Raw genomic sequence first — 17952 nt, 5'->3', positions numbered from 1 at the left:
AAGAACAATGTCTATGATCAATATATAAAATATTCATTAAAAAAATCTAAGTATCACCATCAATTAAATAAATGCTTTACGTAGAGGTGACCAATATAACTTTTTCTCTGAGATATAGCCGATATCAAGTTGTTATTAACTGCTGATCAGTATCTAATTTATCAAAAATCTATCTGGAATAAAAACTTAAAAATATCCCTTAAAGATCCTGGTTTAAAATTGCTATAATTTAAAATTTTTGCAAGAAACATGGTGTTAATATTTTTTATTTATTTGTTTATAGAATGATCAAAAACTCGATTATGTTCATTGTAAAAATGTAACCTATATTAAAAAAAAAAATTTCTATATTTAAATAAATTCGGGGCAGGTGGATTAATAATTTTTATTTTAGGTCGGCTTATAAAAATATTTGGTTTTAAATTGGGCTGGGACAGACAAATTTTTTTAAAAAAATTCGGGCTGGGTTGGGTTTGAAAAATTAGGCCTGATGCTGATCACTAATTTAAATTCAGCATTTTATGTATTATATGAAAAATATCGCCATATTATTTAAAATTTTATATCATATTGAAAGCTTTATTTAAATTGTTTTATTGAATAGTTATCATAATATACAAAATTATATAATAGTTTGATTTAAATTTATCAACCCAAGTGATAGATATATATCGCCCACACTATTTGCCTTTAACTACCAATCACTTAAATGTTCCCATAATTAAATCTAGTATATCCCCCCCCCCCCTCCTTAGGTGATGTGATGCACAATATGTTAATCAGAGTTAAGTTAGAAGTCAAATCTAGGAACTCGGTTCTATCAAACGTACAACCATTAATATAGAGGGTTTATTTAGTGCATCTTTGAAACAAACATTTTAAAATAAGTAACAAATATTTATTTTTTGAATCTTTTGTCATTATGCCATAAAAACTTAGAGAATTAACATTAATAAATTGGCTAAAATCGGAAAACAAATATGACCAGTTTTTTGTAAAATTATGATATTTTATTATATATTATTCAGAAACCTGGAGAGGTACCAATTTAAATGCGAAAAATATGAGTGACTCGTGGATATGAATTTTCTAATTCTCTATATTGGTTATGCCTATTATTCCCAAAGGAAAAATGTGTTTGGAATGATAAAGGATTTTCAAATATAAATAATTCTTCGAAGGTAGTTATATGACACTAAGAATCAGACGTATATTTGCAATCAATCATTCAAGAACATTTGGCAAAAGTCGAATTGAAAATATAGATTCGATGGGCAAGATATAAATCGAAAATTTATTCAAAAAGAAAGAAGAATTTCTTTTATTTATAAACTTTAATTTTTTGCATGGTTTAATTAAAAAAAAATAAAAAATGTTTTTCAATTGCTTCTTGTAAACTTGACGCATCGTCACTGCAGTAAAATATATATGGAATGATGTGATTGGTATTAGAGTTGGGCGCGTGCCGTGAAATTACGCTTATCAGGGTGAGTGTGAATAAATTTTAAATTATTAGGCGTGATAGTCCTTCCCAAAATTTTTGCCGGGCGTGATTGTGCGTAAACATAAATTTTGCGTGCATAGGCGTAGCCAGGGGGGGGCAAGGTGAAATTCCCTCCCCCCTTTAGAAATTTATCACTTTTTGTAAATATCATTTTTAGCTAATAAAAAATATCCCCCTTACTCGTCCCCCCACTCCCTTACCCTTATGTATGCATATATCTTAAATAATAATTTGAAAGAAAGAATGTAAAAGTTGATATTTTTTTATAAAACTATTCATCATAATTTATAGATTTTTGGGAAAATAAATTTATAAATATATAAAATGAACCAAAAATGTTTTTTAATAAATGGAATATAAGCCAAAGATAAGTCTTAAGACAGAAGTGAAATGTATTATAATTATTAATAAAAGATCCATAAAATTACTAAATAATATGATATATCAAATATAATTTTTTATAAAGTGAGTAATTTTAATTTTTATCTTAATAAAAGTAAAATATAATTATAAAACTATTGATAAAATTAAATCATAAATTAAAAAAATATTAAGGCACAATACAAACAGTGGAATATTATATGTCGAGTATACCTAATTATCAAATGACAATCAAGTAATTTTTACCAATATAGCGAATTATATATTTTACAGAAAACTATAAAATATTGATAAGGACATCAGAAAATATCTTAAGACATTGTGGGATGAATAATATGAAGATTAAATTTTAATATCATTTTTACTAGAAATAAATAGATGGCGTTAAATAATTCAATTCAAATTGTTGCTATATTTAATATCAAGAGCATTGATTAGTAAAATTTGTTAAATTATTAACTGTCATATATTCTCTAACTGTCAAATATGACTGTAAAAGTGGAATTTTACCTAGTATTTTATAACTAATTCTATATAATAGAGTAAAATCAACTATATGTCTACTTACTTTTTATAAATAAATTTCTTCTAATTGGTTAAAATAAATTATTACCATGCTCTTATATTAAGGCATATACAATACAAGTAATATTATATTTAATTTTATAATTATGATATATTTCTAATTTAATTATTTTAAAAAAAATAATAAATAATATTCGAAAATAAAAAACTTAAACATTTTTTTCCCTTCTTGTAAAATTTCAATTGAATGAAAAATAATAAATCTCAACTCTCGTTCAGCAATGGAAATTTGTTAATAAATAAATTTAATTTAAGTATATTTTATTTTCATTTATCTTTACTAAAATTTTATCAATATTTAAAGAATGCTCTGATAATCTGAGCGCGGATTCTCATCCCACAATAAATGAAGTTTATATATGGAAAAGGTCAACCTTCTGAAGGTGATACAATAATAATCAAAACGCTATAAAACAGTACAATATTTCTTTTAAAGGAAAGATTTATTAAGCATCCACTACATAAGGTAGGCATTCTAGAATATAATTTCAAAAGTCTTAAGTTTTTAATAGACGAAAAAAAGGAAGATATATTTAGAACTATCTTAAATTGCGAAATAATAACAAATTAGATGATATGCATAAGTAAATGCCAACTAAGATTTATAACTTTTCTAATTCATCCTTGATAAAAAAACCGTATATTCTAATTTAAACATTTAGAAATTTCTAAATGATTTTTATGAAGCATCAACATCCTATGAAAGTTATGAGCATGAACTTAAAAACAAATAACAATGACAATATTTTGAAATTTTGGGAGCAGAAAAATTCATTTCCTTTGAGAAAATTAGCTAGTAAAATTTTGTCAGCCCCAGCAAGTTCGTTATTGAAAGGTTATTTTCTATAATCAATCGCATATTAGGGGAAAGACCAACACAATTGAAATGAACATTCTTCTTTTTCTCAATAAAAATTTTGGTTTATAAATTGTAATTATTTTTTGTTATTAATAAAATTAGAGAAATAAAAATATGATAGAATAAATTCAAAAAAGCTTAAAAGTATAGCAATAAAGTTTTGAAGAATTTAAAAACACCGGGAATTTTCTGGCGTGATCAAAATATTGTTTTTAACGGGCGGGGCAATATTTTTTAGAAATAAGCATAGGGCATGAATTTTTTTTATTGCCACTGTGAATGGGCGGGCCGTGAATAAAAAATTAGTCCCGCGCCCATCTCTTGTTGGTATATTTAAGTTATTTATAATATTTTATAAAATTTGATAGTCTATAAAAAAATTTCCTGTAATATTAGTTGAACTCTTATAATTGTCTAAATAGTAACTATTTCTTTCATAGTTTATGTAATTTTTGACTAAAAATAAAAATTATAAAATACATTTTCACCTTTTTTATTTTTTATTTGTGGAGTCACATTTTTTAGAACCCACTATATTAATTTCTACTGACTGAAGATGTTTATTAGTGAATCAATTGTTAATATTTCATATACAACGGACAATGTAATATAATTTATATTTATATATAGAAAAAAAGACCAGTGTCTTGGATTGATTCATGAGTGGAAACTTCCGAGTTAAGAGTTCTATTAGGAGAGTAAAATAATACTTCACCAATAATCTCAAATTCTCATAAATAATGCGAGATGTTGCCAAATGCCATTCCTTGTCGGCTCTTAAGAGTATGGCCTGCATATATACAGGATCCGTTAAAACGACTAAAGAAATTTATAATTCGTTAAATTGAAAAAAAGTTACAGAAATATTGTTATACCAATTAACAACAAGAAGCAACTTGTGATTGAAGCAAAATATATAAGGCATTTTTATTAATTTTTTTGGATCAAAATTTATACTTCTCCATTTTAACCAGACAACGTCTAGATGAGGGAAGGGGGGGGGTATTATGCATTCAATATTTTTGAAGGGGTATGGGGTAGGCAATTAAGGGTGGTAGGCTAGGGATAGGATATGGGGGGGGGTTATCTATTAAACTTTTAGATGAAATATGCAAATGTATTGCTGTGAAAATTAATACCTTGACCTATTGTAATATAATGATATTGCTAAACATCGACCAAATATATATATTGTACACAAATATAGACATTAATTTCCAAACAAATAGTGTATTGAGCATTTTTTAGTATTGATTTTTTTAATTTTTCATCTTTTTGGCAGGTTTATGAAATCATTGCTATAAAAAATCATGAAAAATAAATTATATTTTTACCATCTGCAGCATCAGCCACGAAATGGGAGCTTTTGTATAACCGACTAAGCTCAATTTGATGGTTTATGGAAATTGATGATATTTCTGTATCCTTCTTTATAACGATTTATAGCCATATTGAATTTAAATATCTAGAAGTTTCATGTTTTAACAGCCATATTTTTCTAAGAATTTTGTTGTTTTCTTCAGTTAGATTTATTGGTTAATGGCTTATGAAAATTTAATAACTAATATATTTAAATTTGAGAGCCAAAAATATTTTAGAGGCCATTTATAGGGGCCAAAAATCTCCTCTGTGGATACAGCACTGTGTAGGAAAGGCAATACCGTTTAATAAACAGTAATTCTAAATTTTAGAAATCATCCTATATTGATAATGAATGAAATATATATTATTTTATATATTTTAAAAGGTAAATTGAAACTTAACTAGTTAATTTGTCAATACAATTCAAAAAATGCACTAGTTAAAGTTACTCGTTATATTTTTTCAAAGATTACTAAGTTACTTTAACAATACTAAAAAATATATAATTTTATCATAATTCAATTTAAAAATATTTTGAAAAATAAGGTATGGTTAATTTTTTTGACATACAAATATGTATGGTTCTTTGTTCTAATAATTAATATAATGCGGGGACCTTCTCTAATTTGGCAAGCTTTTTTATATTGATTGTTTTATTCCTAAGGGGCATTGTATAATTTTTTCTTAAATTAAAATTTATTCTTTTATATTTATACTCCTTCAGCAATTATATTGAAATTAAAATCATTTAATCACCAGTACTTTCCTGAATAAAATTTATTAAGTTTCTGATATTATATATTTAAAAAATTTCATCTGTCAAACTTTATGGGCATTCTTTCTTTTTAATAATATCATATTATGACGAAATGATAAATATAAATACTAAACTCGTACTAAATGTGGCAATGAATAATATTTTTAAGACTCCTATTTAAACGCGCACTAAAAAAACCTTTAAACGTCTAGAATAAATACTAAGACCATATCCTGGTTCTACATATTCATAACCAGGCTATTTAGCTTCGATTAAACAGCCTAAAAGGTAAAAAAAATACAAAAAAAAGGATAAAAAAAATACTAAAAATAACAATGCCCCAAACATTAAAAGCTTAAGTATTTCTAAATTAAGTCGAACCAGGACTCGGCCTAAACGCTTAGAGGAATGGTAAATGAGAATGATTTCTTACTGTTAATAAACAAAAATGCTAAGAAAATATAATAATTGCTCAGATGTAGCACTGAAACGCTCAGGTATAAAATTGAATTGTTTAGAATAATGTATGAAACGGCCAGAATTATTACTTAATGGCTTAGGAGTAAATAAAAATGTATAGCAATAAATTATAGATCCAAAAAAATTTACTTGGAATCAAAATATCTGATTCCGTTTTACAGGGTTTCCCATCCAAAAAAGGAAAAGTCCCAATCAAAAAAGGAAAAGTCCCAATCAAAAAAGGAAAAGGTTCAATCAAAAAAGGAAAAGTGTCAAACAAAAAAGGAAAAAGTTCAATCAAAAAAGGAAAAGGTCCGATCAAAAAAGGAAAATTGTCAATCAAAAAAGGAAAAGTCCCAAAGGTTAAGGAAAAAGTCCAATCAAAAAATGAAAAGTGTCAAACAAAAAAGGAAAAGGTCCAATCAAAAAATGAAAAGTGTCAATTCAAAAAGGAAAATTCCCAAAAGAAAAGGAAAAGGGTCAATCAAAAAAGAAAAATTCCCATTCAAAAAAGGAAAATCGTAATTTTTTAAAAAAATATATAAACTTTTCAATTTTTCTTAAATTTATTTATTTTTGTCATTCCTTCTTATTTTATTTCTAACTTTTTGCGATTTCTTTATTTTATTTGTATCTTTTCTCAATTTTTTTTCTTCTTATTTTTGATAATTCTTTTAAGTATATTTAATTTTCACTAAATTTTTGGCAGACAACTTTTTTATTATAATTCTTTACATATGAAATTATTTAATTTCAATTACGATATATATTTAATATAGTACGAAACAAAAATTTATATTAATCATTAATAATTTCTCCCCTTCTACATTTTGTGATATATGTCTCCATATTTCTAAAATAATTTTTTGCATTTTCTTCAGATATTCCTCTTTCTCCATGTTCTATATAACGAATTAATTCTTCCTCGTTACTAGGATTTTTATTTCTGACAAAATCCTTCCATTGAAAAAACACATTCTCAATAGGATTAAGATACGGAGTGTAGGGTAGTAAATATTTCAATGTATGTCCTTTTCTTTCGATCGATTCCCTAATTGAATGATTGTGATGAAATGGAACATTATCCATCACAAAAATCATATTAATCATGTTAGATTCTTTAAAATGATTTAATATTTCATTTATAAAGTTGCTAAAATATATAGCATTGCAAGGGCCATCAAGAACTTCGAATCGAAATATTCCTGCAATTGTGAGAGCCGCAATGATAGTGTAATTTATTGTCTTTATTCCTTGAACATTTTTAATTGCCTTTTTATTTATTTGGGAATATCCATATAATCGCCTCATTGATATTGAAAACCCGCTCTCTTCGATAAATATAAATTTTCCCTTCATATATGCTACATCTACAAACCAATTCGCGTATTCTTTGCGAATCTCTATATTTGATTCGTTATTTTCTCTAACTGAACGTAATGATACTCTTTTAAAGCTGTACCTAAATCCTGAGAGTAACCTTGATACCGTATTTTTTGATATTTCCACATCATATCTTTCTTTAATGATTTCACATAACCTTTTTAAGAATAAAGTGCAATCAAAATTTATACAATTTAATATATATTCTTCCTGCTCTTTATTTAATTTCTTGCGTGCGCGTGAACCTCCTTTGGGTAAGCTATATTTTATTCCATTTTTGAGATGAGAGTATTTAATATTTGTCACTGTCTTATAGCTTACTTTAAAACATGATGCTATATTTTTGATACTATCTTTTTTTAACGCGTCAATTATTAGAGCTTTTGTTTCACTGTTAATATTTTTTACCCTTTTTACCATATCTTCATAATTTTATTTTTTAAAACAAAAAAATTTATTTTTAAAGTATATACTCAACAAATGGAAGTGAAAAAGATTATAAAATTTACCTCATTTGCGTTTAATTTTTCATAAATCAAAATAGTTTAAAAGATAATTAAATTACAAAATAATAATTTACTTGCTAAAAAGAATAAATGCGTTTTGAATATATTAAAATTTTAAAAATATAAGAATTTTAAAATGATTATATTTTATTAATTTACATATCGTTTGGTATTACAGTTCAAACTTATTTATTATAACCAAACGATTAATTTAATATTGTAATTATAAATATATGTATGTAAATAATAGTCTGCCAAAAAAAATAATATAATTTTAAAAAAGAATTATCAAAAATGAGAAGAAAAGAAATAGAGAAAAGATATAGTAAGAAAAATAAATTGAGAAAAGATACAAATAAAGTAAAGAAATAGCAAAAAGTTAGGAATAAAATAAGAAGGAATGACTAAAAATAAATAAAATTTAAGAAAAATTGAAAAATTATAAAAAAATTACGATTTTGCTTTTGAATGGGAATTTTCCTTTTAAGATTGAAACTTTCCCTTTTGATTGGACCTTTTCCTTTTTTGAATGGGAAACCCTGTATGTTGAGGGCATGACAGTCATACCCATCAAGACAAAAAATGAATAATTTAAATCTAAAAATATTTAAATTAGATTTTATTTGATACCCATATCGACATTTTGTGGTGATAAAAATATTCCTGACCCCCCAAGACCTAGACCCGCCCTCTATGCGTGATTATTATTATTACAATAAAAAAATATTTTTATTAGCTTTTATTTGATACCCATATCAAAAAATTTAATTTTTTACCCCCCCCCCCCCCCAACCATCCTCAGACCAAGTCATACCCATCCAGACCAAGAATGAAGACTTTCAGTTAGACCATATTAAAATTAGCTTTTATTTGATACTCATAATAAAAAATTTATTTTTACACCCCCTCCCCCCCCCACCCTCAGACCAAATCATACCCATCCAGACCAAGAATGAAGACTTTCAGTCAAACCACAAAAATTAGAAGAAAAAAAATTGAGAAGATACAAATAAAATAAAGAAATCGCAAAAAGTTAGAAATAAAATAAGAAGGAATGACAAAAATAAATAAATTTAAGAAAAATTGAAAAGTTTATATATTTTTTTAAAAAAAATATGATTTTCCTATTTTGAATGGGAATTTTCCTTTTTTGATTGACCCTTTTCCTTTTCTTTTGGAAATTTTCCTTTTTCGATTGACACTTTTCCTTTTTTGATTGGACCTTTTCCTTTTTTGTTTGACACTTTTCCTTTTTTGATTGAACCTTTTCCTTTTTTGTTTGACACTTTTCCTTTTTTGATTGGACTTTTTCCTTAACCTTTGGGACTTTTCCTTTTTTGATTGACAATTTTCCTTTTTTGATCTGACCTTTTCCTTTTTTGATTGAACCTTTTCCTTCTTTGATTGGGACTTTTCCTTTTTTGATTGGGACTTTTCCTTTTTTGGATGGGAAACCCTGTATTATTACAATAAAAAAATATTTTTATTAGCTTTTATTTGATACTCATATCAAAAAAATTTATTTTTTACCCCCCCCCCCCCCACCCTCAGACCAAGTCATACCCATCCAGACCAAGAATGAAGACTTTCAGTCAAACCACAAAAATGAGAAGAAAAAAAATTGAGAAAAGATATAGTGAGAAAAGATACAAATAAAATAAAGAAATCGCAAAAAGTTAGAAATCAAATATGAAGGAATGACAAAAATAAATAAATTTAAGAAAAATTGAAAAGTTTATATATTTTTTTAAAAATATTACGATTTTCCTTTTTTGAACGGGAATTTTCCTTTTTTGATTGACCCTTTTCCTTTTCTTTTCGGAATTTTCCTTTTTCGATTGACACTTTTCCTTTTTTGATTGGACCTTTTCCTTTTTTGTTTGACACTTTTCCTTTTTTGATTGGACTTTTTCCTTAACCTTTGGGACTTTTCCTTTTTTGATCGGACCTTTTCCTTTTTTGATTGATCTTTTTCCTTTTTTGTTTGACACTTTTCCTTTTTTGATTGAACCTTTTCCTTTTTTGATTGGGACTTTTCCTTTTTTGGATGGGAAACCCTGTATAATGAACTTATCATTAAAATGTTTTGAATAATTTCAATAATAATTCAATTTCAAAAGGTGAAACTTGCCTTAATCGTTATTTAAAAACTTTTCATTTTCAATTAATTGAAGAAGAAAGTCAAAACTAATTTTAAAAATACCTGGGCTGGGCCGGTAGTATTGTAAAATCAATACCATCTAAAATTAATACGGTATTGATTCTACAATATTGTAAAATCAATACCGTATTGATAATTTATGACCGAACCACAACTTTTACGAATAAAATCTAAATTATAATTTACAAATCTTTGAATCGGCATTTATAGATGAATCTACAATTGATTAGCACATATTAAAAACTCATAGATTCTCATTCAATCAATAGGGTACATTTAATTTGTTATTCAAATGAGTAAATAACTAAAAATTATATAGGATATCAAGAATTGTAACTTGAAAAAATTATATAAAAGAATGAAAATCATTTTTATAATCATTTAAATATATTTAAAACTATTAAATCTATTTTAAATAATTTTTTTACAAATCGAAAATGGCCGTCAATATTATTGAAGCGATGATTATAATGAATAAATATTACAATTTTAATGGCCGTCAATATATTTGAAACGATGAAAAAATATATAATGAATAAATATTTTACAATTTTAATGGCCGCCAATATATTTGAAGCGATGAAAACATCTCTTAAAAATCAATACGGTATTGATTCTACAACACCAAAATATCACTAAGGTATTGAATCTACAATGATAATATAAATACGGTATTGAAGCTACAATGGGTATAGATAGTGTTGTTAAACTGCTCGATTTGAACGGATTTTTAAAAATGGCCAACTCAATATTTTATCCAGAAAAATATTACTCAAGCCTGAGATTTTGCTCATAAGTGGCACAAAGGTCTAGACATCTATTAGCGAAATCTGGAGCCTTAGGCAATATTTCATTGGCTAAAATATTCAGATAGCCGTTTTTAAAAATCAGCTTAAAATGAGCCGTTTAACAACACTAGGTATAGATGTCACAATCCTACACCGGGCTTAAAAATTTAAAACCCGGGCTAGGCCAAAATTTTTTTTAAAAATAATCCAGACTGGGCCGATTTTTATTTACAAATCCGGGTCGTGCAATCATTGGGACGCTAATATTTTCCAGTGTTTGTTCAAAATTCTATTTTTTATGATCTTTATAGTAAACTTTATATGATGATAATTTCTAATAAATATTTAATGTTCCGGAAAAAATCATTTCAATAAAACGATACCCCCCCCCCCCCCCTCCCGTATAAATTTTTTATCTACGTGTCTGATTTAAATTGTTTGCTCGTATATTTTACGAATAACATATCTCCTTAGCCATAACTAGTTACAAATTCCAAGGTAAAAAAGAATTATGAGAAATTTGCCTACAGTATTCTACATTCGGAACAGTTGAAGAAAATGATTCCGAGCGTTTTAATTGTTTTTAAAGTGTGAAATAAAGTAAGTCTAGTTTTAGTTTTGATTTTATTCATATCTTAATAATTTATTTATAAAATAAATTGAAAATTTATTGGCCATGATATTAACTGATTAATAATTTATAGATTATTTACTCAGGGATTGTTTCTGGAATTTATTTTTATACCTTAAGTAATAAAATAAATTAATTAAACAGGTATAGATCAGTTTTGCAATCAATTTTTTTTTTCGGCCAGAGCCTGGTTCGAAAATTTTAATTATTTAAATAAAATTCGATTAAATGAGGAGGATGATGTATTTCTTGCCCAAAGTTGAAAGTCAAGAAAGCAAAGTTTGAAAGCCATAACACAAGTGCTCAATTCTATGTAATTATCATTTGGTTATATTTTAATGTAAAGTTTAGAAGAAAAAATATGATATTTTATGTTGCGTATTAAGTTTAAAATAGATTTCCCCTCCAACATAAAATTTTAGCAAATGAACAAATACCTTATTTTTTTGTATTGTAACCTTTGATATATGCATGCAAAATTTTAGTATTTACATTGCAATACTCCATTTTATCATTTTCAGATATATCAGTTTGAAAATCCAAGTCACATAAAAATATCCAATTGTTACTTTATTTGAGTAAATATGGCTAAAATAATATACTAGCTAATAACCCGTCAAGAATGACGGAGTTGAGGGGTAATTAGTTTGTGTGTATGGTACTAAATATACTTAATAAATATTTTTTATAAAAATATTAAAATTTAGGAGAAAAGAGGTAAATTTGTGAATCACATCTCATAAGATATTCTTAATTTAAAGTATGATGACACGTCTTTCTTGATGGGCAATATAACTAAGAGTACCAGAGCTCCAGTTATTCGGCATTGCTGAGCCCGTCAAAAATGACGGGGAATGAGTATTTTCTCCTTATTCTTATAATATTGTTGTTACTTGAAAATAATATCCAATTTTTATTCTTTATAACCCCCCCCCCCCTTCAGGCCAGGTCCAATTCATTAAAACTTAGTGCAAATGCTATGTTTTGAGTCAAAATATAAAGCTTTTACTTGATACCTATATAAATATTATTTGTTAAAATATTAGTGAATCACCTATGCCTGAAAAAATTCCCAAGCAAGGTTCAAGGCCATATTAATTTTGAAAAAATTGTCCAACTCCAACCAAAGATCATAATAATGTTGGTAGTTGAGAACTGGAATAAAAAATAGGCCCTGGTTTTTTGATCAGGCGGAGCTCAGGCCTGCAAAAAAAAATTTGTTTTAGATCAATGTCTAATCCATAGTTAATAATAAAAAAATTCCCAAGCGTTCAAGCTATAATAATTTGAAAAATTTTCCCCAAGACCAGCCCAATATAAAGTATAAAAATATTTTCCTAGCCCAGCCCAACCCATTATAATTTAAAAAAATTTTTCTCAAACCTGGCCAACCGATAATAATTTTGAAATTTTTTTCCCAAGCCTGGAGCTTCCAATAAATAAAATAAATATTGATATAATTAAATTACTTTATCAAAATAAGTTTCATATATAAGAAGAATTGTATTAGAAAATTTAAGAAAGAGAGTTGGAAAGAATGATTGCAATTTAACATTAGAGGTATATAGTCTCCTTCGATTTATTAACATTAAGATGATAGGAAAGTTGAAAGAAAAATAAAATTAACATTAAAATGATAGGAAAGTTGATAGAAATAATAAAAATAACATTAAGATTATACAAAAACGTTTATTTCTTGATTAAGTAGATTATAAATATTAGATTATGAAAGGTGAAGGCGTATAACTATTTTTTTCTGACAAAATTAATATTAAAAATAGAATTTAGGAAAAAGGATAAAGAATTTTTTTAAAAAAATGTCTAAAAAATAAAATAGTAAAGAGAAATTAGGAAGGAGAAGGAAAGAAAGAAAATATAAGAAGGCATGTAAGATTATGGAAGAAATATAACTTAAATAGCTAGAACGAATAATCGTAATAGTAAGTCTTTGTAGTTAGCGAAGGGATTCCTTGGGCTGATCGGTATTTTCGCGAATCCGTCTTCCTAATTCTAAAAAAGCATTGAGCTTTGCTGCCGAAAGTTGTAAGAATTGAGCAAGTGATGGGTATAAATGAGTAAGAAGGATCGAAGGAGCTGTATTTAGTAATTTCCGGATTTCAGCTATGGCGAGAGCTTCGACATTGTAATTGGATGGTGCTTTGGATCAATTCAAGTGAAGTTTAAAGTATCATTTTTCCACCCAGATACTTGAAGGAAATGAATAACAAAATATACAATCTTACAAAATCGATTCTTATAGATTGTTAGAAAAATTCATAAATCCTGTTAACTTTATAGTTATGATATGATCCTATTTTGGATATGTTTATTTTAACCATAATAAATCTTAAAAATACTTAATATTTAAAAAATAATAATAAACGTCAGACTCTTCAAACCAACTATTTTTAAGTTTACTACCAACCAGTCCCTTTTAGTTATTTAAATATTCCAATAAAAATCATTCACTATTAACAATCGAAACCGATAAATTAAAAAGCCCAGCGCGATAAAACCTATAAACGAATAAGTATTTTCAATCAATGTAATAATATAGAGGAACTTATTAATATATTATTTAAATTATTTCCTGTTAATGTTAGCAGGGCGGTGGTACAATATATAATTTAGATCTATTAGTTATTAGTGAAATGTCTAAAGTACATCGATCAGTCGTTTTAAAAGGATTTATTTTTGAAAAATTTTTCAAATAAAAGGACTTTTCTTCTGCAAATAATGTGTTGAGAGTTATATTTTTAGATTTATTTGTAATATTTATTAAGGAATGAAGGAAAAAAAATATTAAAGAGAAAGGGAAATTGGTATTTTAACTTTTGATGATTTTTAAAATACGTCAAATGGCATTTTAATTGAAAATTTATAACTCAGAGATATTCTTGTTTGTTTGTATGATTACTTAATAATATTTATATAATCTAGGTTAAAATAGGATTTTTTTTTTGATTTCTTTGGCACAAGTAGTGCTTTGAGCCAGAAGTGTGTTTAAATAATAAAATCAGTTTATTTATATTCATTCGGGTTTGATTTTTATTTATTCAATATAAATATCGATATTGCTGTCAAATATTTATATCAATATTTTTATGATATATATAACCTCCAGTGCTGTTAAAAATATAAAATTCATGATAGTTATATCATTTTGAAGTATAAAACATTTGACATTATTAACATTCATTTTAAATTAGCCAATTTAATTAATTTGTTTTAAATTTTATTTTTATCATACCCTCAAATTCGGAAAAAATTTATGAAATTAATTACAACTTTTTCAATTATATTTATACTTGTAAATTCCATTCGTAACTTAGGCAGTAGTCTGGAAAAATATGAATATCTGTGGAAAAATATCTCAAGTTTGATAAATCCTAGTAAAACATTCCAGAATCAAGATCCAGCCGACAATCCTCACATAGATGTTTTTTATGATTCAAAATCTTTCTCGGACGACCAAGATAAATTAAACATTAAAATTAAAAACGTCACGATTGCCAAATCGAATCTAACTTCTAATCACACCCTTATATATTTAATCAAAAAAACGTTATCCCTCGATAATCAAACCAAAAATTTATATTTCGCTAATGAGAACACTGCCGCTGTGGTGGTCCCTAATAATAAAACTATAATAACAGATAAAACTATCTCAAGCTTGGGCAAAATGATATATAAAGGAAAGGCAAGAAATAAAAGAGATTGTGGACCTTATGTGTGTCCGAATAATATGACAAGTAAACATAATTATAATAATCCGATTAGCGGATACAATAGTAAATCATTTATAGTCTTCTAATTAAAAATTTTATCAATTAACTATCATTTTTATATTAAAATTTGCACATTTGATAACATTTGGCCATAAATGTCCCAGACTAAAAGACACCAGAAAAAAAATAGGCTTTTGTTAGATGTCTAAAAAATTTAAAATAGAACGAATTGGCTCGAATTTTAAAAAAGTTTATTACAAATATTTTTCCGGATTGGATTGGGCCTCATTGATTTTAAAATTTTTATTTAATAGCTTTGATAATTTATTGTATTCTATTTATTACAAAATATGATATGAAATTGTAAATACCACCTGCTCATTTATTTTTAAATTTTTCCATTTCTTTCATTTTATAATTGTGATATTCAATCAGGCAAAAAGGAAAAATAGGAAAGAAATATAACAAATATTTTTTGGGTCATGGGTCTGGACTATATTTCCGGCTTAGGCCTGCAGGACTTTTATTATAAACTTATAATAATCATTAGCCTAGCAAGGATTAGGGGGAATTCACAAAAAAATTTGGGGGTTTATTTCAAACTTTCATTATCTCTCGTCGGTCGGATCATCTCTTTTTAAAATTCTAATTATTTTTGATTTTTTCGTGGTTTATTTTTATTTTGCCTATTAAAATATTTAATAACTTTATATTATCTCCTTTAAAGAACTGAATAATTAATAGCACTAATTTAAACCTATGCCAATGTTTCGTGCTTAATTAGTGCTTTAACCAACGTAATAGCCACTAGTCAGTATATAAAGGAAAAAATTTAGCGGCAAATGTTTGATCCACCTGATTTAAAAGCGGTGGAAAGTATTTATTCTAATAATTTATCAATGGGCTTAGTTGTATATTATTGGAAGACATTATAAAGAAAAAAAGAATGTTATTAGCACAATAAGAAAACATTTTAAAAGACATCATGCCAAAATGGTAAATATAGAAGAGCTAGATATCTGGATAGCCATAATATTTTGGGCTTTAGTAGTACCTATACTTATTAATTAAATAATACCGCAAAAAAGAAATCGAGTTCCAGGTCATCAACTAGTATTTAATCATTATATTTTATTATTGCTTTAATCGTTTGTTAGGTGATTTAAAGATGAAATTGACAAAATTGATATCATACCAGAATGGAGAATATAAAAGTTCTAAATATCTGGGTTGTTTTAATATTCAGTTATTAATATCTTCAGTAAATTTCACCAGCCACAAAAAGGTTCCGAATTCCAAATATAAACTATAGATCACATGTTGAGGGTGATGTCAGCCAAACTTTCGGAAATATCAACTCTGAAACATATATCAATAACTAGTGAATATTTAGTTATTTTTAATACTTCAACCTGTTTGATAGAGAGTTTAAAAGAAAACTTATTATTGGCAATAAAAGAAAAAATTCCAAAGACTGGCATTATGATAGAATGAAAATTATAGAAGCACTGATTATCTGGGTGCGTCAATATGTACCCTATTTGTATTTATTAATTTGTCAATCAGTTTTTCCATAAGCGAAATAAAAACTATAACGACAGCCTTAGTCTGAATCTTAAATATTGGATTTTAAATTAATCCCAAAATTAATCACGTCTAAATTCATTAAGGTTTCTTTTCCCTGATTCGTTCTACGATCTTTTTAGATATTATTTGTTCTTTTCGGTTTATTTAAGATAGTGTTGATTCGATTTGAGCCGATTTTTCAAAATGACTTCTCAATATTTTATCCAGAAAAAAAATAATCAAGCCTGAAGATTTTGTTCATATAAGGCTTAAAGGTTTGGACACATATTAGCCAAGTCTCTAGGTCAGGCAATATATTTCTTACTAAAATATTGAGTTAGCTGTTTTTAAAAATCGGCTCAAATTGAGCCGTTTAACAATACTAATTTGAGATAAAGAAGTAAAGATATAATATCTCATCTTTTTTGAAACAAATTGTATTTTCAAAAATTATATTGAGACAAAGTCCTGAGTATAAAGTTTGCCAAACTGTTGAAAGCACTAATACTAAAGGCTTAGTCCAATATTAAATCAGAAAATTTAAATTTGTATATTAAGATTCAAGATAGAACGAAAAATATAGAAGAACTAAAGCAATTATAATAAGCAAATTAAATAATATTTTAAAAGAAATTACTAACATCATTATAAAAAATAAAATTTTCATCATATTTTAAAATAGGACTCGATGCCTCGGGCTGTAGTTTCGTACTTTTAATTTAATAGCGATAGCATAAAAAAAAGGATTCAAATAAACTTATGGTAACTTTGAAAAATATATCAAAATAAGATAGTCACCGTAAAATTTAAAACGAAATAGATGATTTTCCTTTACCCGTTAAGCTCTAAGGTTGAGTGATTGTTTAATAAAGTATTACTAATACTAATTGTGCGAAAAAATAAAATATCGATCCCATACGAATGATAGCGTCTTCGGGAAGGGTCCCTTTTTTCATTTTTTTTAAATATATTGTTAGAAATTTTTACGTAAAAGATTAAATGTATTTCTATAGTGGGGAGACCAGGGCTAGTCGGCGCAATTTTTGTCAAAATCATCATAGCTCCGAAAATAATGATCGTATAAGATCCTACAAAATACTAATCGATACCTTAAACATCTACCTATAAATATATACTGTTACATTTTTTAAATATTTAATAGTTTTTTCTCTAAAAAAGATTTAGTAAAAGTCATTTTTTGAACCGAGTAGCCCCAAACCCGTGGCTAGTCGGATCATCGATGGGGCTAGTCGAATCAAGTGGTTTATTAGGCTTCTTATGA

At 26.4% G+C, this 17952-nt stretch overlaps 1 protein-coding gene across 1 annotated transcript in view; it reads left to right on the top strand.

The window, feature by feature from the left end:
- The first annotated feature begins 11998 nt into the window (after positions 1–11998).
- The window catches only part of LOC135924128 (endothelin-converting enzyme homolog), a 28781-nt gene continuing 22827 nt past the window's right edge, over positions 11999–17952 (top strand). The window contains exons 1-2 of the mRNA XM_065459176.1: positions 11999–12014; positions 14709–15128. Coding sequence (XP_065315248.1) covers positions 11999–12014; positions 14709–15128 — 436 coding nt within the window. The remainder of the gene's footprint in view (positions 12015–14708; positions 15129–17952) is intronic.

This window comes from Gordionus sp. m RMFG-2023, chromosome 2, assembly GCF_954871325.1.
Source record: "Gordionus sp. m RMFG-2023 chromosome 2, tfGorSpeb1-WG-v2, whole genome shotgun sequence".
Taxonomy (NCBI): domain Eukaryota; kingdom Metazoa; phylum Nematomorpha; class Gordioida; order Chordodea; family Parachordodidae; genus Gordionus; species Gordionus sp. m RMFG-2023.
Note: the sequence above shows the minus strand (reverse complement) of the source record. Positions and strands in the feature narration are given on the sequence as shown.